This window comes from Zingiber officinale, chromosome 4B (genome assembly GCF_018446385.1).
Source record: "Zingiber officinale cultivar Zhangliang chromosome 4B, Zo_v1.1, whole genome shotgun sequence".
NCBI lineage: Eukaryota > Viridiplantae > Streptophyta > Magnoliopsida > Zingiberales > Zingiberaceae > Zingiber > Zingiber officinale.
Genome location: NC_055993.1, coordinates 122,621,232 through 122,642,864, shown reverse-complemented (window position 1 = coordinate 122,642,864; position 21,633 = coordinate 122,621,232). Strand labels below are relative to the sequence as shown.

The window sequence follows — 21,633 nt, the reverse complement described above, 5'->3', positions numbered from 1 at the left end:
GAACCCTATAAATAAAATCGTAAAGAAATTTTTTAATTATTTTTTAATTTTAAAATTAAAAAAAAAACAAAAAAAATTTGATACTGCACGCGACGCGCACAGTCGCGCACTGTGCCGTCGCGCGCAGTATCAAACCTATATATATATATATATATATATATATATATAAAAGCTGTTTTGATATGTTGCACACCGCCCTGTGCGCGTCTCCGCTTCTCGATTGAGAATCGAGGCGCTCGAATCACTTCCGAGCACCCCCGACTGACTCAGTCACATAGCGCAAGCGTGGAAGTGAGGTGCACAACATATCAAAACTATATATATACGCATTGTTGGATCGTGTGGACTAGCTATTGGGGGGAGGACAAATTAAAGTTACAAATTCTCTTGCTACTTGCTTAGCAAGGATACACAATTATTTAGAAACAAATAACATAAAAATAAAGTAAGGAGACATAATTTATTTGGTTAAAACTTAGGTGGTTGTTAATCCAATATAGTGAAAAATGCACTAAGAAAACTCCTTCGACATAGGTCGAAGACAGAGAAGCCTCTTACACCAATTGAAAGCTCAGAAAGAAAATACAGAATTGGTTACAAGTGTGTTCATTACAACTAGCTCTAGAGTGTTATTGATTACAAGTGTATTCATTATAACTAGCTCTAGAGTGCTATTTATAGTCTGCTGGTTAAAAGTGATCATTATTGATGTGACACTTCAAAGGCATCTAGAAAGCTTGGAGGTGCTTCTAACTGGATAAATTTTATCCTTATCATTGCCAATGTTCAATTGTTTTGACAGCTGGAGACACATCGGTTCATCAGAGGTGTCTCGATTCAGCTGAGTTGGATTCCACGTCTTATCTCTTCGCCAACATCTCTAACTCCTTAGAGAGGCACCTTAAGTTCGCTGCATTGAAGGCACCTCATACGCATCGGAGGCACCTCGGGTCTTCACTTCATCAGGGTGCCTCCAGTCGATTGGAAGCACCTTAAATGGTCAACTTCCGAGTTGACCATCACTCTTCGGACGCTTGGGTGATACTTTGGGCGTCCGAAATTGAGCTCATTGAAACTCAACTCCGATTTTCTTTTCGAGCAGACTTCTTCCCAGCTTCTCGTCCCTTGGATGCAACATGCACGTCCTTTCGTTCCGCTGGTGTACTCTTTTGCAGCTCCTCGTTCCTCGAATTCATCGAGCTGGTCAGCTCTCTTCTCGTGTCATCCTTCTTGCTCACTACATCTTTCATTGACTTCTTGTATTCCTAAATTTCTGCACACTCAGATATAATGTATCAAAATACATAAGACATAACTTAACTCGGTTGATCAATATTAAAATTAACCCAAGATACTTATAGCGTCTCTACATGAGTGACACATGTTGGGGTTGCAAGGTTACAAATATAGTTCCACCTTGAAAACACATGGGAAAGATCCTGGATTTGTAAGAGAAAAAATATCTCTATTGATATGAGATCTTTTAGGAAGAGTCCCAGAACAAAATCATAAAGACTTAGATTCAAAATAAATAATATCATATTATAATGAAAATATCAAATTTTTTTTTCCATCGTATAAATTCTAAGTGTCTACTCACTTTCTAGGGCAACACATTCACGATGAATACGAGTTGGACACGGAGATCGGGCAATATATCATTTTTACAAATATATATAATATTTACTTTTTAAATTGAAGTCCTGAAAAAAAACAGGGCCCTTTGATTTTTGCGGGTTGCGTTTCAATTTGGTTTGGTTCAAATCTGTAGCCTTAATTTCCAATTAACCTATCCGCTTAAAAAAATGATAAAAAGAGGTAAAACAGGAATAAAAAAATTTAACAAAATGAGAGGGACAGAGAGGGATCGGCGAACTCACAGTTTAATCCCCAACAAACTCCTCGTCGGGCTCTTCCCTTGGATCTCTCTGCTTCCTTCCGATCTCGGAAACCCGAAGGGCTCGCTTCTGCTGCGATCCATTCGATTTCCTTTGAAGAAGTAATCTCTACCTCCGCTGTTGTTCTACCCGAGGTTGTGCTCGCGGCGTGAGACGTCCGGGTAGGATTTCTGAAGGGGAGTTGTTTTTTCTTTTCCTTCCTCCGGGATGGCGTCGGCGAAGGTCATTTCGAGTTCGGTCGCGTCGTCGCGCAAGCAAGGGCATCTCGAATTGGGCAAGAAGAAGGTTCGATCTCGACCTGGTTTCTGGATTTTTCTGGTTTACTGTTTTTCTGCCCTCTGGATTTCTCAAGAACAACGTCTGAGAACCTCTAAAATGATTTATTTGGAGCAAATTTTGATCTTGAGAGTTAGTCGGCGTGCAACTACGTCTTCAGCTGACTTATTGTTTCTTTTTGGATAATCCTGACTTCATATGCGACTCACGATTCTCGAACTACCTATTGTTTCTTACAATGTAGAAATGGAGATAATACATTGAATTCAGCATTGGCTAAGGTTTGTGAATATCATAATTGTAGTGTCAGGAAGACTGACATATCATGCATCCCTTCGTGGTCATTACCACATTAGATTGTATTTGAATCATTCATCAACATTTTACTTCCAAAGGGCATATGGAGACACAAACATTTGCCAGAATCTTTGAGCAATAAATCAGCTTGCATGCACATAATTTGTCATTGGTTACATTTTTTTTCTTGATTGTGGCATGGGCCATGTGTAAGGGGAATATAGTTGTAACCTGTTTACTTTGTTTCTTTTTATTGATCTATGGATTTTTATTTATTTTGGAGGACTGAATGCCATATTTCTTGATAGACAGTGTTAGTCTTTATGGATTATGTGATATGGAAGTGTCAAGTGTGAAAAAGCTTAGAAGATGAAGATATAAAATGAACTATGTACCAAAATTATGAGAATTAAGAAGATGATTACAGCTTAATGAATGGAGGAAAAATATTTTAACACCAACTCTCAAGAGTAAAGGTGATTTAATATGGTATACCAGCTACTAATGTATAAAGTTCTTGAGACATACATTGGAACTTTGTAGAAGGGCAATTGAAAAGAGAATAAGAGAAAAAAGAAATAATTGCTATCAATTTGATTTATGTTGGGAAGGTTAACCATATGCTATTCATGTAATCAACCAACTAAAGAAAAAATATAGAAAATAAAAATTTGCATAGGCTTTTATTGACTTAGAAAAATAACAAACTTCCTAGACAGTTACTGTGGTGAAATTTAGATAACAAAATTGTATATATGGATGTGATAAAAGTCATATATGATAATGTATTCAGTAGTGCAAAGCATTGTTGAAGGCATTGGAAATTATTTTCTCATATAGTAACTTTACATCAAGTCATGTCTTTTCAGGTAAATATTAGATAAATTCATCAACCCAACAAAAGCATCCCTTGGTGTCTGTTATTTGTATATGCCATATGATATTTTCCTACTTGATATAAATATATTCAACTTGAAATAGAATAGCAAGGAAAAATTATTTGGAATTAAATGTATTAAGTGGATTTAAAGATGAAGAATCAACAGAATAGTTAAGATGAATGAACATCAACTGCAATTTTGAGGAGCTTCTAAAGGCTTGTGTGATACAACCCACAATAGTTATGAATTAGAATCTTAGGCAATTAGCAAACAACATATAAAACATGTTATAACAAAGATGTGATGCTAATATGGATGTGTGGTCTTGAGTTTTTTTTTTCTTTGAAAAAAATTGTTAAGTGTGTTCTTCTGTTTTTTTTTAATTCTTTATTTTGTGCAAATGTCAAATTTTTTATTTCCATTTTTTGATTGGTTTCTTGTATTTTTTTACTTGTTGATCATTTCAGCTAAATGGTTTTGGATTTTGAGCTTGGCTAGCTTTTGATGAATACACTATTAATATTTAATAGGATAACTAGTGGGTGGTTGCAATGCAAAGGAGCTTCTAAAGCGTTGTGTGATAGAACCTGCCATAGTTTGTGGATTAGAGTCTTAGACAATTAGCAAACAACACATAAAACATGATATAGCAATGATGTGATGCTAATATGGATGTGTGGTCTCAAGCTTTTTCCTTTTTGAAAACATTTTGTATAGTGTGTGCTCTTCTTCTTCTTCTTCTTCTTTTTTTCTTTGTGTTTTTTTTCCTTTTTCCTTGTGCAAACAACAAATTTTTAATTTGTTTTTTTGACAGGTTTCTCAGTTTTTTGACTGGTTGATCATTCTACTATTATGAAATGTATTTGGATCTTGGGTTGGATTAGCTTTCAATTTAAGTGGTTCAATCAGCTAATTCTGTCTAGTTTCATAAAACATTGATCTACCAAAGTAGCCAGATAGTATGCATTTTAATAGAAAGAGGAAACTTCATTTTCGCTGATTATCAAAGAAAAAGAATTTAGATTGATGGACTGTAATAACTAAAATTTTGTCTATGCTACTTTTCATCTACCTTTTTCTTCTTTTGCCTAGCCTATTGATTCCAGATGATGGTCATATCCAACCTCCTGCTCTGTAACTCAGCTACTGGCCCCTGTCTCTCTCCAGCATTTCCTGTTGAAACATTTTTTGGGGTTAAGGTCTTCAAAATATCACCTGTCTAGGCCCAAAATAATTGGGTTTTCCTCCAGGATCAACTTCTTGTTATTGGTTAATCTTCTATATCAAAGTGCAAAGACATCTGTAGATATATCTTTCTAGCATCTTAATTTAGCTGACATACTGCATCAAAATCGCTATATATATATATATATATCCATCCTATGTGTCACAGCAAGCATTAGTATCTTTGTGTTGTATAATGCCCCAAATTTACCAATTTCTTTTGCTTTATAATTTTTGTGGTAGAGAGTATTTTGCAGGATTAACTGTTTGTACTGGTTTATTGATTTATCAGTTGGAGGAGTTCCGGAAGAAAAAGACTGCTAAACAGGTTGCATCTGCTGGTCAACTGCAGTCAGCTGAGTCAGACCAATACCTTGATACTTCTAAAAGCAATCAGCATAATGGAGAAAAATCTGTCATGGATAGAAATGGTAAAAATGTCGCCGAAACTTCAGGCACTACAATGCCTAGTGAAGATAAAATAGTTATTTCTTCCTCAAGCAGTGATGTTGATTCTTCAAAAGAAAAGTTTGTTTCTTCATCTTCTTTGAACTTCAGCAATCATGGATTACAGAATAACTCTGTGCAAGATATTAATGATAGAGCATCCAAATCACAGGAGAACTCAACGTTTTCTGAATTATCTAACGGATCTTATGACCATTGGGGAGAGAGAAATGAGCTTAGCAGTAGCAAGGAATCAGAGACTAGATTAGTTGATGGCTTCAGAAGAGATCAAATTATTGCTTTTAATCCAGCTATTAAAGAGCCATATGTTGATGCATACATTTACAATTCAGGTTCTCATTTGGACAATGTTCAACTAAGTGATATAGAGCGCAGAAGTTCTTCCACAGCATACAAGCATGATATGGATGTATCAGTTGCTTATGATAGGAGCAATCTTCCTAAGAAAATGGAAACTGTTTCTGCAAGGAATGCCTATGGTCTTCTGAGCACATCAACTAGTGTTTCTGGGGTGTATGATGGTAATCGAGTCTCAGATTTTGATCATGGTAGTTATAAACACCATTCTATTATCTTGATCCTTTTACTTTGTCAAATACTTCAATACAGGACTTCTTTTCTCACAAAGTAGTTTTTCATGCAGTCCAAAAACCATTTGAAACTAGCAGCCTGAATAATAAATTTGGTGCTCTTAGCATGGGCGGAGGAAGAATCGCTGATGCCATTAGTCGTCATCTTGATGCTGGGACAACAACTTTGCAGGCTCCAGAGTCTTCATCAACTAGCTTTAGTCCTGGTTTTTCTAGCGAACAATTTCCTTTGACTACTTATGGAACCATTCTTGGTCGATACCATCCTCCATTTCTTGATTCACTTAGTGTGCCCACTGTGCCTCCCATATCCAATTCACTAAATGGCAAGCATGTTAGAGATGCTACACATGGATTTTTTGACGAGTTCAAGAACACTGAGACTCGCTCATCTTCAATTCCAGTTCATCCATATAGAGAGTTTTTTCTGGAAAAATCCATAAACTCTACAACTCTAGATTCTACAAGGGAGAAGCTATCAAATTTTAATAGTTTGACTTCTTTGAATAATGAACAACAGATTAACTACAAAGCAAACGATCAAGATTTGCAAGACATTGAGTTCACATCTTTAAAGAAAGATGAAGATTTTGCTGCTTTGGAGCAGGTTATATATATTTTTAGCTAGACATGCCTTGGCAAATGTTTTTTTTTGTTGGTCTTAGCTAAGCTGTGTTAGAAACAGTATTTCTCCTTTCTTCTGAAAGAAAATGTAGGCCTGTACTCAGTCAATTGAAAGTTCATTTATTCCTTTGCAAGTAAGCTCAGATGCGTGACTATGAGTTGGCTATATATCTAGAAGCTAGAACATGGTTTCCTGAATTAGTATGGACTATTTTTTTTGTTTTGGTATAATCAAAGGGTTCTTGCAAACTATAGTACCTCAAGGGTTAATAGTAAGCAACAATTTCTGATTCATTTCCTTATTTGTTGCAATATGATGTTCACAATTAGCTTGTTTGAGTTCCTTGTGATTTGTCAATTTGTGCCCTATGTTACTTGAATATAAATGACTTATTAGTGAAGATAAATGACTTGAATCTTTTTTTCCTTCTTGTTACTATGCTGCAATGAGTTTGTGGTTTTTCTCAGCCATATTATTTTCCTTATCCTACAGCATATTGATGAATTAACCCAAGACAAATTTTCATTACAAAGAGTGATAGAGACATCTCAAGCTCTATCAGACTCCTTGGCTGCTGAGAATACATCATTAACTGATAGCTTTAACCAACAGGTGTTTTTTTGTGACTGGATGAGTGTATCTATTCTATGTCAAAGCGAATCTTCTAACTTATTTCCAATACACCATTGTTTCTCCAATTTTGATCTATATTTTTGCAGGGCAAAGTAATCATTCAGTTAAAATCTGACATTGAAAGATTGCAGGAGGAAATAAAGGCACAAACGGTTAGTATTTCTTTTGGAGGTCTAAGTGTCAGCTATTTTCCTCTTTCAACATTGTTTGAGCAGCTGATCCAGATAATTAGAACTTGTGGATGGATGTTCTGATATATATACACTATTTTTGGCAGGAGAATTTTAGCTCAAACAAATAAGTTAAGACTTAGTTATGAGGCTTAAAGATGTATTATTAATTGGAAAAGGGAATATCATAGACATGGTCATGATACACAATAACTATAATAATAATATCACATGTGAGACTAAGTTTATATATCCTAGCAAAGGTATATATCTACTCCAAACTGTAGAATACTTGTTGATCAATGTCTAACTTGGTTCATAAAATCGAAACACACAAATATTTTATTTGACTGAGTTGCTTGACAATGACAATGAAGATAAGTGTAAAAGTTGATGGTTGTTCCTCAAACACTAGTGGTGTGATGCTGAAGTTATGACCTTATTCTGTGCTTGAAAAAGGGTAATTTTTCTTAGATTTTATCTTTTCCATTTCCCTTAAATTGAAGGTACCACTGATATTGAAGTTTGCGAACATAAAAAGGCAAATTATGAAAGCATGCAAAGAGAAAAAAAGTTGAGGTGCATTATCTTTTCTTGTGACATAAGCAAGAAAATATCAGGAGAGAGATTAAGTCCTATATTACTCTGTAGTTAAGGATAAAATGACAAGAGCATAGGATTATACTGGGTAGAGAGATATTAGCTTATCTTTTATACTGTAACCCACATAGAAATTGATAAAATCATTGGAGACAATGAGACTAGAGTTTCAACAGGTACTATTAAGGGAAGTAATAGAGGTAGATAAGAGACTAAATTTTCATTCACTTATTCATGGTGGACGTTTTCAGTCATGTAAACCCGTATTGTTGGGTAATATGTTTCGTTATTAGTTTCCACAGACTACTATTAAGTTCAGAACAATTTCTCATATTGCTGCTGCTTATTTTTGGTGTCGCTTTTATATTGTGCGATGATTTCATAATAAAACTAAGGTGGAATTGACAACCTCTGATTGGTTTTCGTCTGTATCACTACCTGTAGCTTGCACTGGAGGTTGTTAAGTCAGAGCGCACTAATGCTCAGCTAGAATGCAATGCTGCTGATGAGCGAGCCAAATTACTTGCATCTGAAGTAATAAACATAGAAGAGAAGGTAATTCATTTTACTTTTATTAGTTATCATCAAAAAGGATTTCCTACACATGACACAAAAAATGTAATGTACAGTGAACATCATTTACACTTCCAGAATAAACTAAAAAAAGTACTTGACAGTTTATAAGTTTATATAATACTTACACGGTTTTGCTTGTTTTAGCTTTTCTCTTACCAAGTTGATTATGGTATGCTGATTATATGATTAGTTATGGTTCTTCTTGATCAAGGTTGACCTAGTTGTTAGGTGAACATTAAAATAAAGCTTTTTTCATTGTTTTTCAAAATGTATAAACTATGGTGCTGGATAAAACCATCGCATCATTTTCTTTTTTACATCTGTAGAACTTTTTACATTGAATGTAGCAGCTCTGAAGGGTGGCCCAAGAGCTTTATGCAGTTCTTTGAAATGAGTTAATTTGTTTCTGATTGTATATTCCGATGTGCATGTGCCATCATGACAAATATATTTGAGCATTTACTATGTTAAGGAACTTATCTAATGTATAATACAAGGTTATCAAAGAATTTATCCAAATACATCTCTTAAAAAGTTGGAACAATAAATAGATTAAAACTTCTCTATGATCTCATATTCTTGTAGTCTGAGTTGATAAATCTTAAAACCACATGATCATATGATGTTTAGCTAAGGGTGATCTTGAAACAGAATATTGTTTATGGTGTGGTTTAGAGAACCAGCATTGGAACTGGTTTTGGTTGAAGGTCATCACCAGAATGGTTCCATACTGGTATCCTGACTTGTGCTGACACATGGTACAGGATTACACCGATCAATTGTGCCGATAAGGTATTGTGACAGGGGAGAAAGAGGAAGAGGAAGAGCGAGCGAAGGGAGAAGGATGAAGAGGAAGAAGATTTAATTGCACTGCTCACCCATCTACCACTATGGTTCATGATTTCTCAGAGAAGATAACTCGTTGATCATTTCGGTTCATAGAGTTCACAAGTTAGAAGCAATGTTAAAATCCAGACAGATCAGTTGTTTTATTTTTTAACTGTTTCAACCTGAAACACTAAGGAACGGCAGAACCTCTGGTTCTCTATCTTGTCTGGTTACAAAAAACACTGGTTAGAAGTTCCTCCATGCTCTCCCTCATTGCACAACTGTCACCAACGTTAATAGGCATTTTGACATCGTGTTGCTGACTTGTTTCACATCCGCCAATATTGATCTAGACAAAAAATATTGGAAAGACTGGTTAAGGGTCTCTCTTTTTATGTTAACAAAACCATGCTATGTTTGTCCATGATTCTTAATAATTCCGTAGTTTTACAACTCTCATTTGTCTTTACAAGTCTAAGCCTAGAAATTATTCCTTTCACTACTCTTCTTCATGCTTAATTTCTCTGTGTACTTTATTGTTGATGTACATTCTAACCTTTTCCTACTTAAGCATACATCTTGTCGCATATCTGCTTGACTGCTTATGTTGAGAGGTTTAGGTTTTGCAAGGACATCTGACAAACTGTCTATGGGTAGTTCCAATCAGATGGATCCGACGTAATGCGAATAACATCAACATTCTAAAATAAATCAATTTAGGGTCTAAAACGTAATTTTATTTTATTTCTATTTTTACTATTTTATACTAGATCTATTCTTTCTACTAAGAGCATGCAATAACAACAATGACAAACAAGACTTTTCCTAATAGGTGGGGTCGGCCAGGAACAACTTAGTTAGCACAATAATTTGATGAATCCATTCATAGAACATTCGATTGTGTTTGATGTTGGCTAGCAACCTAACACAACCTTCAACCTTTTTCATCTAGGCTTGGGACCTGCGTTAATGTTTTTTTCCTAAGACCATGTTGTAAAAGCTTGTAGAAGGGATTCTCTATAATAATGTTTTCTATTGTTTTATTCTCTCTTCTTGTGCATGAGATCACTAACTGAAACCTGGAGTCCTCCATTAGATAGCTGACTGAGGGTTTCAAATCTATTGCGTACCAAGCGATTGTCATCAACTGGAAAAACACTTGAAAAATAATTTTTTTTTTTTTCTTCTGCGATGTTAGTGCTGATCCTTCACTAAGGAAGTATTAGTCGCCAGTATTATTGTTACTCATTCCTGTAAGTTTGCTGTAAACTTCAAACAGGCACTAAGGTTGAGGTCAAATGAGCTAAAGCTGGAAAAGGAATTGGAGAACTTGAAATCTGATTTAGCAGCATATCAGTAAGATTGACATTTGTTTCACTTTTTCTGATTACTGGTCTCTGATTTATTTTTAATTCTCTTCATATTTATTCAAAGGAACGAGATGGATATTGCGCTCATTATTTTGTGGAGATTTGTGTCGGAACATCTCAAAAATAAGAGTTCAATAGCACCAATTATATCATGTCTGGTTGAGTGACTTTTCTATTCTATCAAATAATTATATATTCAATTAAGTTATAAGTTTTCTCATTTCTGACAAATTTCCGTTAGAAGTTCAAGTTATTTTTTTATTTCTTATGGGGCATTTCATGTATATTCTTTGCCTTGAAGTTGGAATATGTGATGTTCTAAAAGCTCAATTTTCTTTCCTCGACATTCTTCTTGGTGTTCTCTTATTTTTTCTTTCTGTAGAGTGCGTGTAGCATGTCTTTTATCAGCACAATGGCTTTGTTGCATTAATGCCTTTTCATTTGATGCTTTTCATATATGATATAAGAAAATTAACAAGGTATGCTTTTATGAAAATGAACTGTCATGTTTCATACTTGTTTTGGCTGAGATTTGATTGCCCCAATCATATTTTGCCTTTTCTGTTTTGATATAGCATTACTCACTGATAATCTTACAGTTTCATTTCAAGTTAAAATCCATATAGCCAATTCCAAATAATTAGGATTCTCCTCTTGTTGTTGTAGAGACTAATAGGCTGCTTTTGGCAACAAATATGAGACTACAGATTCCTGAACATTCCTTATTAATCTGTGGATTTCTCATGAATACAGATTCAAGAATGTGTTTCCTTTTATAGTGGATGTATTTGAATATATAAATATAGCCTTCAAACATTCATTGATGAAGTGTGTGATCACTTCATTTTCCATTATTCAGGCGTAAAGTTTCCATTCTTGAGAAAGAGTGTCAAGATTTTCAGTCTACTGTTGATGCCTTACAAGAAGGTTCGCTGCTTATCTACTTACGTTTGTTTCTCAATTGCTCAATGCAATTTTATTAGTTCACTGTGCTTTCTTGTATGGGGAAAAGATTTACAGTAATTGAGTTTGAGAAATTGCCTTTTTAATTTTCTAAATTAGAGGTTTAGCCACAATTGACAGAACAAGATCTCCTGTGTAGCAGGCTGAGTTTCAATGGGGCGTGTGTTTTTGTGCTGGGGGTGGGGTGGGGGAAGGATCTTAACTTTTAGGCTATTTTGGTTATTTTAAAATGTCAAATTATCATTCCAAACTCTGTCCTTAGGGTTTGTGCTGTTTCCAGTCCATGGACCTGATTCGCAACTCCCAGCACTAGCTCATTTATGGCTTGGGCCAGGCAAGACAGGATCAATTTAAATCCAAATTATGATGGGTAACACAACCCAGTTGACTCCTCTAATTGGATCTTATTGAAGGTTTTTTTCATTCTTCTTCAAAGTTACAAATCTTAATGGCCTATACATTATATGAAAGCATGAGCCTTGTGTTCAAGATTTTTGAAGCTAAAAAACCTTGGGCTTTGAGTTGAAAGTTGATAGAATGTTTGACTATATTAATACTTGCAGATATTATCTTGTTTATATGTTTTTATTCTCTTTTCATTTCTAGTTATCACTCTAATAGTTATGTCTCTGTGAAATTCTGTCTGCATTGCATGTTGCATGACGATTTTTTCACAAGCTCAGCCCTATGTTACTAAAGTAATGTGATTCCATTTGTACATGTGAGTGAACAGAGAAGAAAGTGTTACAATTGAAGCTGAGAAAAGCATCTGATGATGGAAAAGCCAAAGATATAGTAGAAAGTTCCGCTTCTAGACAAGATGCAGCTACCTCCACAGAGGATCTAGGTATAACACTGCTTTTCTATACCACCATAATTTATAAGTTTTTAGGTTGTTTCTACAACCTTAGTTTTGTTGCGGAAATAAATACTCTTGTCTTGGTTTAAAAATGCGCTCCAATATATGCTACATTTGTGGTTCTTTTTCTATTATTCTTTATTAGTGAGTTATTCCTACATTTAGAATGGTCCAAGTATTTAAGAAATAACACAAGGACCAGAAATACATAGCAGTCAGGTCAAGGGCATATAAACACTTTTTTTTATGGTGCTGATTTGTTCTACCTGGTATGCTGCTATTGTTTCAACATGAGCCTTATGGGTAATGATATTGGTATGAAGGTTTTCCATCTGGCATCTTGGTTTAAATTAGGAAAACAAGCATTAAGCGTGTGTCTAAAAGTGGGAATTCAATGGGACTTAGAAAAGGAGAGGCTGGAGCAGTAACACTCAAATATTCTTGGTTGAGATTGGTTATTGTGCTTCCACTGTAGTGAGCACAGAGAAGAACTAAAATTGACTAATATATGAAGGTTTTGTGTATTGCAAATTCTAGCTTTCTCCTTGCAAGTTGATCGATCTTCTCAAGGTGAACTTTTTTTTCTTCTATATTCTTAATTAACACTTTATTTTTGTTAGGGGTTAATAAATCGTTTTCCAGTGTGCATCTTAGAATATGCAAATGCTAGAAGCTGATTATTTTTTCATAGTGAACAAATTAACACCGAAACTGCCCTTTGGTCTTAGGCAGCCTCAAAATCAATGTTAACTTTATTTGGAACTTTGATGGCCAATCATGTGGCTTCTAGTTATTTGATAATATTTCTTTGAGATGTTATTTGTTTTCCAGATGTTGAGACTAGTATCCAAGGAACATCACTGCAGAATGACATAAATATGATTCAGGATGTCACACCATTTGAACCTCTATTTGGTGAAACTTCTTTATCATCTTCTCTTCGTGACAATAGAGCAGTTGACCTTCCAGATGCATCTGCTGATCTTCCACAAGATCAGCTTCTAATGATTGAGAACATCAGGGCATTAATATCTGAGGTCGGACTTCATTTTCATTGCTCAAGTTTACATTTTTGCTAATAGAAATAACTGCGCATGGTTAAGACCCTTATTTGTGTAGTTTTAAAAATCTTCTTGTTTCTTATTACTAAGACACACTGGACAATTGCAGTTAGCTGTGGAGAAAGAAGAGCTGGTACAAGCTCTAAGAATTGAATCATCTAACTGTTCCAAGATGAAGGTAATGAACCTCTATGGATAGAAGTTTTGATGGTTTATAAGTGAGGCACCTTCACCAGATAAAATCGGTTTATCGCTCACTTGTTTTCTGCTAGGTGATTATGTTTGCAATAGAGTTTGGCTGCCTGATTTGTCTTAGTTTCACAATTTAGAGATTGTAGCATCTTTTATCTTTTTGACTAGATTTTATTTTTCTGCTGTTAGGTGTTGGCAAAAATAAATTTGTTTGTGACCAAAGCTCCCCTTGGAGAAATTATTCATTGGTCATTCTGAAACCATTTGCTTTGTGATATCTGTCAACCTCCAATTTAGTTTAGACATTAGCCTGATTTATTAGTATGCAACTGTTGTTCTAGGACCTTCATTACCATCAACTGATGTGATTTTCTATTTATTTTGTTTGCATACCATTGAAGGAATTGAACAAAGAATTGTCCCTTAAACTCGAGATTCAAACCCAGAGGTTAGAACTCTTGACTGCTCAAAGAATGGCCAACGAGAGTCACTTGGTAAAGCCAATGGATAACCATGGTACACATGATACAGCTGAATATGCTGATGAGGGGGATGAGGTATGCCGTTATCTGATGATATTTTTTTTTTTGCAATTATTTTCTTGATAGAAGGGGAGCCTTGGGACAACGGTAAAGTTGCTACCATGTGATCTGAAGATCACGTGTTCGAGTTTCCGAAATAGTCTCTCTTATAAAGGAGGGTAATACGTACAATAGACTTTTCTATGGAATCCCGCATTGGTGGGAGCTTTGTGCACCGGACTGTCCTTTTTTTTATATTTATTTTCTTGATAATTTTGCAATCATTCTATTTCACATTTGCCTTGTTGAAGTTCTTGGCATTTCTTCATTAGTTATTTCATGGTCACCAAGATCATCTCTCTGCTTGATATCTTTTATGAGTACTTATAGCCACTTATTATGATTCACTATTGGTGGTTTGTGTGGAACTCTTTTAACAGTGTGACTGGACTCATGTAATAAAACAACAAATTTTTGCTGGTGGATTGTGGAGATTAGACCTCGAATGCTCCTTGAACTATGTTATTCATTAATGAATTACACCTAATTTTCCAGTTTCTGTCCAAGTCAAGTGGCTTGAGCTCAAAATTGGAAATCCATGCGCGCACTTTGGACCTAGACAGCTCCTCATAGTTGTCTTTCCTAATTATTAGAAATAATTTTACCTTTAAGAGCATTAATTGTAGTTTAAATGTGTAGCAGTTGGTTTAAGATATTTGTATCCTACTAGTGTCACCCAATAAACTTTGGAGGCAAAGTAATTTTGCTTTCTCCAATCGATCCCCAAGTCCGCTGGCTCGTGCTGAAAATTGGAACTGCTGTACACATTTTGGACCTAGACAAATCCTTGCGATAGTAATTTCAACTAATTATTGGAAGAAACTTTAAATTCAGATTGTAGCAATAAGTGTCGTTCAATTTTGCTGTGGAGTTTAGTAGTCCTAGCATTTACTTTAAGATTTATAGATCCACTCTTAGTACCCACTAAACTTTGCTTGCTTCAGTACTTTGATATCAGTTGGTTCTCACAGGTAGTTGATAATCAATATCATATAAAATCTTGATTTATTGGATCAGTTTTTTTGCTTTCCCTCTTCTAGGTGGTGGAGAGGGTTTTGGGTTGGATAATGAAACTCTTCCCTGGAGGCACAGCAAAGCGTCGAACCAGCAAGCTTCTGTGATTGGCAACACAGCATATCCGTGACTTTTCTTTTTCCAATCATTTTGAAGTTATATATACATGGAGATCTGTAACTTGTACGTCTGCCGCTAGTAACCGTCATTCTTTTACATTGAAAATTACAGCTACTGAGCTACACTTCCATAAATTGTGTGGAAGTACCCAAATGGATTGAAAATAAACCAAGTTGCCTCCCACATTCTTTTTTATATTCATTCTCCTTTGGCCCTCTATCTGGAGACGATGCAATGCAAGAAGCAACAGCCATGTTACCTCCATTCTATGCTCTTACAGTTGCTGATTCGTCCAAGGCAGTTTTTTCTAGGCCAGAACTGAGGCAGTATTGAAATGCTGATTGAAATTCTAAGGGTCAGTGGAGGTCAACTTATAGCTCGAAACCTGAGCTCATTATGACCGGAAACACCGGATCCTAACATGATGTAAATTGAGTAAGGTTTCGCTTATGTTTATGTTCTTTTATTCTGGCACATGTTCTGAGTGTTCTTTGTAAATGTTTGTCGGCCATGATATATAAGACAAATTGTTTTGTGGTTATTCAATTTTGAATCAGTGACTAGATTAGAATTTTAATCCATTTGCCTCAAAAACTTTTGGCTTTTTCATATTTTAGTTCAAGATTCTTGCTAATTTGTACTTCAGTTTCTTCAGTGTACCGTGAATGGTTATACCACGAGTTGGAGCTAAGCAATTTTGAAATTTTATTTTATTCTATCATACCCCCCTTGTTTTTAATATTACCTTGTTCATTACTGCATTCAAAACGACTGTTGTATCAGTTCGAGATGAATCATTGTATATTAATTTATTTGCGTTTGAAATGTCCATTAAGAGGCCTCTCTCGTTATAGAATATCTCAAACAATTTACAATGGTTCAACAAGTTGACCTTATAATTAGCTCGTTGGATGTACATAATGCTCAACTAGTTCCCTTTTTCTTTTAAAAAAAGAAAATTTTAACTTATTGTGCCATTGTGAGTTTAGTAGGGTAATTAAGTATTCAATTAAAATTGAATAAATTATTTTTTTAATGAACAAAGTAATCGATCAAAATTTATAATTAAAATTGAGTAATATAACATTGATTAATTTAACGGTAAATTAGAGAAAAATCCTCAATGGTAATCATAATTTTACATGCAATCCTCATGCTCAAAAAATTTTGTTTCCACTCCCTGCATGCAAAGTATTACTTGTTTCAACTCCCTCATGCAAATTAGAGAAAAATCCCTAATGATAATCATAACTTTACATGCAATCCCATGCCCAAAAAACTTTGTTTCCACTCCTTAATTTAATCATTGAACTAATTAATTTGTTTTCTTAATAATTAATTTATAATATAATATCAATGGATTGTTATGTAATTAATCGATTGCATCAATTAATTTTTAAATTAATTTTACTTTTTAGATTAAGCAATTTTTAAATTTACTTTTTTTGTTTTTTAATCTGCATTATAATTAATCTGCATGCAAATTTTCCCTTTAACCAACTTTTACATTTTATAATCGAATCAATTAAATCAAAATAATCATCCTTCCAACCGATGTTGAAATGGAAATGAGTACTCTGCTTCCTCTCTCCTCTAGTTGTTGCCACCCGATCCTTCGACTCGGTGGAAGTGGAAGAAGCTTTATTAGAGGCGAAGAACCCGTTCTCGCCGGAGACCTGGCGAGTTCTCCACGACTGCTACGCCGATAACTCCGACTGATGTCCATTGACGCCAATTCAACCGTCGCGGCGTTCAACCTCTGCACCACTACTCCCTAGCCGTGGCCGGCTTGCTCTCCCCATGCGAGTGGACTCACAGCCCTCTCAACCTCTCATCCAACCGCCTCAATCCCCACCTCGCTAGTGTCGCCTTCAGGCCTCCAGCTATTCAGACTCGGCGACAGCCTTGGGGTCCTATGATCCAATACCAGACTCATTTGGGGAGGAGCTGCAGGAGCTCACCGCCATCGCCATGGTGGCTCACTGTCGAGCGGACTCAAAAGGTTAACTCAGATGCAGAATCTGGTCCCTCCGCCCAGCAGAACCGGGGTTGGCTCACCCGGCCGATTTCGCCGGAGCTTCGCAATAGGCCCGACCTCCAAATCCCGAACCTGGCTGACAACATACAGCAGGGAGTCGACTCCGCAAGTTAGGCAACTCACCTAGGCCATGCTAAGGAGAGCGGCATGGAACAAAATCACGTCAAGATGGACATGGTAAGGTGGGTGCAGTCTCCAACTGTGCCATTGACGAAGACGGCATTTATGCCGGACAGTCCTTCCATGCTTTGATGTTCTCCAAGAGCAGCTCCGCTCCCGACGAACGGCCTACCTCACTGGTGTCGCCCTCGGGCCTCCGGCTACTCCGACTCGGCGGCAGCACTGGGCTCCTATGATCGTACTCTAGTTGGTTTTTTTACGGTATTTGCCTATTTGGTAATAATAATAATTAATAATAAAAAACAGCAATCGTCTACCATTGAGCAACAAAAATATTTATAGGGAACATTGAACTACCAGGTTTAACCATAATCCGTTCAGAATGCCTGCAAAATGAATCTTTTTGAGGCTAAAACTGAATTTTATTACAAACAACATTGCCTTGAGCAAACACAGTTGCAGTAACACCAAAAAAACTCGAGGAAGAAGGCCCCATAGGAACACGCATCAATGCACTAGTCGTCGTCGTCATCTGCAACAGAAAAAGCAACGAGTTTAATAAAGGCATAAGATCACAACAGATGTTTTACGTAACTTTTATCATTGCACAAGATAAATACTGCACAAATCAAACAAGAGGATTGACTCTACAAAGCTCAGCATCTAAGCCTTGGTTACTTCATCGTTACGTTCAGTCAAATTAGAAAATAGCATAAAAATTCATGATTTTTTTTTTTGGATAATTCAAGTGTGTGAGCATTGCCCAATTAACCCTGAAGAGAGATAAATTTTAACCTTGATTCATCTATCGAATGAATCTAGAGACAGCTTATGCACACTTAGAAGCCAATCTTTAAGATATTCGTCCTATTTAGGATTCAAATTCTGATCCACTTATTGCTTCTTGAGTGCTTACATACTGCATCACACTCGCGGGGGCTTTAATGGTCATTTTAGCACTATGTATTTCAGAATCTTTGTATAGGTGAGTCCGAAGCAATACAACATCTGGGCGCATTGTATAGCCTAGTTATTAAAGTGACATTGCTTGCGCCATGTGGTTCAATTTCTACACCTGAAATAGGAGATCCTATTATAGACTATAAGGTAGAATATTGACCTTGATAAGAACATTAGTTGTTATGTGAGGGAAGTTGTTGCACTAAAGTGAATCCGACAGTGTAACACATATACTAGGTGTGCAAATATATATAACCTAGATGAGTCTACCAACATTTGGCTTCAGCTCAAGTATTTTAGATCACTTGATGCAGGCCTAAATTATATCAACAAATTGGTTTTAGAACAATATAAATGGGACTATCCTTGGAAATCTTCTACCCTTAAACCCTTCTCTATGCAAAAGCCAATAGTTCGATTCTTCTATCTAGGCACTCACCATGGTTTTATATTTCGATTGTATTTACTTAAATCATTATTCAAACAAATAACTCACATATCACATGCATAGAATCAATGAATACTACCCGTCGTAGGCAAAACATATCCTTTCAATACACCAGCCTATAAGAGCATATACATCAATTTCTCTATTACTATATCTAAAATTTAAAGTAAATGACTCACTTTATTAAATTTAGATAATCACTTTTCACTATACACTACATCAAATACCCTAAAATTTTTATCTCCTTAATTTTTTATTATTTTCTTCTCTTTCTTTTATTTTTTATTATTATATTTATGGAATGAGTGGAAGGAGAGAGATTGAAAAAATTGAGTGGAAGAAGAGAGATTAAAAAGAAAAATTATTTTATTTTTAGGGTAGAGGTTTCATTCCCTAAATTTAGAGAATCACTATTCATAAAATCTAAATTTAGGGAATGAATAGGATAATTGATGTAAAGAATTTTTAGCTACCCTATCTAAAATTTAGGGTAAAATTTTTAAATAGGGTAGTTGATATTGATACTCTAACAATGCAAGACTAGACCTGAACTTTAAAGCATATTACATTCTTTGAAGGACTTGATCCAATTTTGCCATGGTTAGCCAAGGCAATTCAGATTGAGAAAGAAGAGGGAGTTTCAGATGGAAAAAATGAAATGATGGATACACTGCCAGGGGTATAAATTCAGTTCATTGAACAGGAGATTTAAACGGTATAACAGTTCAAGCCAAGTCATGATTCAAACACCTGTTCATCAGTACAATTTACATATTTTATTGTTTCTCTATTCATATTTTTCCCACAATTTCACTTCCAACAAGAACACTAGTAATCTTCTATTATATGCTATACTATCATCACAAAACATTTCATATTTACTATAATATAATATTGACCAGTATTGACTAGAGATAAAGTATCCGTATTACAGCAATTATAAACTATAACTGCTACAACATAATGCTACTAGTATTGACCAAAGTTAAAGTGTCCATATTGTGACAACTATAAGTCATCGCTCTATTCATATTTTTACACAATTTCACTTCCAACAAGAACACTAGTAATCTTCTATTATATGCTATATTATTATCATAAAATGATTCATATTTACTATAAGATAATATTAACCAGTGTTGACTAAAGATAAAGTATCCATATTGCAGCAATTATAAACTATAACCGCTACAACATAACGCTACTAGTATCGACCAAAGTTTAAGTGTCCATATTGTGACAACTATAAGTCATAGCTACTACAACCACGCTGAACAAAACTATTTTCAAGAACAAAAATGAGTTGAGGCAGCATGATCCACTATTTTGATGATAAATGAAAAAGGGAGGCCTTTTGACAATTCGAATAAAAAAGGACACCCTTTAAATTTTGCCCTTTTTTTATCTTCATTTCTACAAACTCTATTTCCTTTACACACTTGAATCGAGGATCCAAAAACTGAGCAACAACTAGTCCTTCAACTCTTTCGCAAATGAGAGTGAAAGACCAATTAGCAAAGGACCTTCACATCGTTGGATTTCAATAGCTGGAATCTGTCGATGATCTTACACTAATAGCTAATATCACTATCGTCAACAATCTTCACATAGCATTCAACAATACTAACTATAATAGCTGTGTTCAGTCTCTAACATCAAGTGAAACTAACTATAATTCTCAGACGCATGAAAAATTAGGTCTTAAGGTGCAGAAATCAACGAATAAGCAAGCAATTGAGAAGGAAGGAAGAGAAAAGGAACGGACCAAAGTATCTTCTTTCGTTGGCGGTCTTGGCCCTCTCGATCGTCTTGGCGAGGTCCTCCTCCATCCTCGCTTCCCACTTCACGAACTGGGTGGCGAAGACGACGCCGAGGCCTATTCCCAGCGCGTGCTCCCACGGATCTGCATCGAGGAAACAAAAACCCCAATCGAGTAGGCAGAAGAGATCAAATCCTACACGCTGTCGAGGGTTAGGGTTACGCACGGCGCATGTAAGGCAGCTTGCGGAGGGCGTTGGAGTACACCTGGATGCCCAAGCCCAGAAGGGCTCCCACCATCGTCGCTGTGTTCGGCATCTCTTACGCCTCTCTCGTCCTTCCTCGCTCCAGCGATCTACTCCCCTCGCTCCCCCACTTGGTCGGCTTCAATTGTCGTCGAGGATGGTCCTTGTGTATATATAGCAGATATTTGAAGCTGGATAACGGCCCCAATCTTGGCCCAACCCATTCCTTTCCCAAGTCACGCTTTTCTCACGGGCTCACTTTTCCTTCGCTACCGGTTCCTTCCGAGTTCCGCCAGCCCGACTACGGCGACGGACTCGCCTTCTTCCTCTCGCGCGTCCTACCCTTCCATCACCCCCGATAACTCATCCGGAGGCGACCTCAGCCTCTTCGCCGATGATTCATACGCCACGGTCATCGTTGCCACGAATTCGATACCACCACGTCGGGACGACGTGAAACCCTGGCATAAGGACGGACGGACGGACGACGAGCGTTTGGGTAAGCTACAATTGAGCCACCCAGAACTTGAGCGCCTTCTTGACCTACAACGACAACCCGCAGCAACTCTCCGCCGCCACAGGGGTATTGAAGAAGGGGAGGTCACGATCATAAGCCGGTTGAGCCACCGGAACCTGGTGCAGATCGTCTAGTGGTGCCACGAGAGCTGCGAGTTCTAGCTCGCCCACGAGTTCGTCCCCGACGGCAGCCTCGATCGCTGTCTCCCCGGCGAGAAGGCTGCTCGCCAGAAACCTACTTCGAAGGCTATATTTTCATCTAATAACTCCTCTTATTTTACCTATTTTTTTTACATTTTGCCCGATATTTTGTAAAATAATA

At 36.4% G+C, this 21,633-nt stretch overlaps 2 protein-coding genes across 2 annotated transcripts; one reads left to right on the top strand and one right to left on the bottom strand.

The window, feature by feature from the left end:
* The first annotated feature begins 1,830 nt into the window (after nt 1-1,830).
* On the top strand, nt 1,831-15,803 carry LOC121976350 (protein BLISTER-like). The gene is made up of 13 exons (XM_042528478.1): nt 1,831-2,183; nt 4,869-5,592; nt 5,688-6,241; nt 6,752-6,871; nt 6,979-7,044; nt 8,107-8,217; nt 10,346-10,422; nt 11,296-11,363; nt 12,133-12,246; nt 13,090-13,295; nt 13,429-13,497; nt 13,913-14,068; nt 15,133-15,803. The coding sequence occupies exons 1-13, from the start codon at nt 2,106-2,108 to the stop codon at nt 15,211-15,213; spliced, it is 2,424 nt and encodes an 807-aa protein (XP_042384412.1). The 5' UTR covers nt 1,831-2,105; the 3' UTR covers nt 15,214-15,803.
* Nucleotides 15,804-17,703: 1,900 nt separating this feature from the next.
* Nucleotides 17,704-20,962, bottom strand: LOC121976349. The gene is made up of 3 exons (XM_042528477.1): nt 20,778-20,962; nt 20,558-20,695; nt 17,704-17,916 (listed from the first exon to the last, which is right to left on the bottom strand). Exons 1-3 carry the CDS (start codon nt 20,866-20,868, stop codon nt 17,900-17,902), a joined length of 246 nt encoding a protein of 81 aa, XP_042384411.1. The 5' UTR covers nt 20,869-20,962; the 3' UTR covers nt 17,704-17,899.
* Nucleotides 20,963-21,633: the final 671 nt, after the last annotated feature.

What these genes read in the sequence shown, in the direction of transcription:
- LOC121976349 (XM_042528477.1), bottom strand. Translation starts at nt 20,868, where the DNA reads ATGCCGAACACAGCGACGATGGTGGGAGCCCTTCTGGGCTTGGGCATC. An exon ending in CAAGCTGCCTTACATGCGCC is followed by an intron (nt 20,696 to 20,777) that starts GTGCGTAACCCT and finishes TCCTCGATGCAG; the next exon opens with ATCCGTGGGAGCACGCGCTG.
- LOC121976350 (XM_042528478.1), top strand. Translation starts at nt 2,106, where the DNA reads ATGGCGTCGGCGAAGGTCATTTCGAGTTCGGTCGCGTCGTCGCGCAAG. An exon ending in TCGAATTGGGCAAGAAGAAG is followed by an intron (nt 2,184 to 4,868) that starts GTTCGATCTCGA and finishes TTGATTTATCAG; the next exon opens with TTGGAGGAGTTCCGGAAGAA. An exon ending in TAATAAACATAGAAGAGAAG is followed by an intron (nt 8,218 to 10,345) that starts GTAATTCATTTT and finishes AACTTCAAACAG; the next exon opens with GCACTAAGGTTGAGGTCAAA.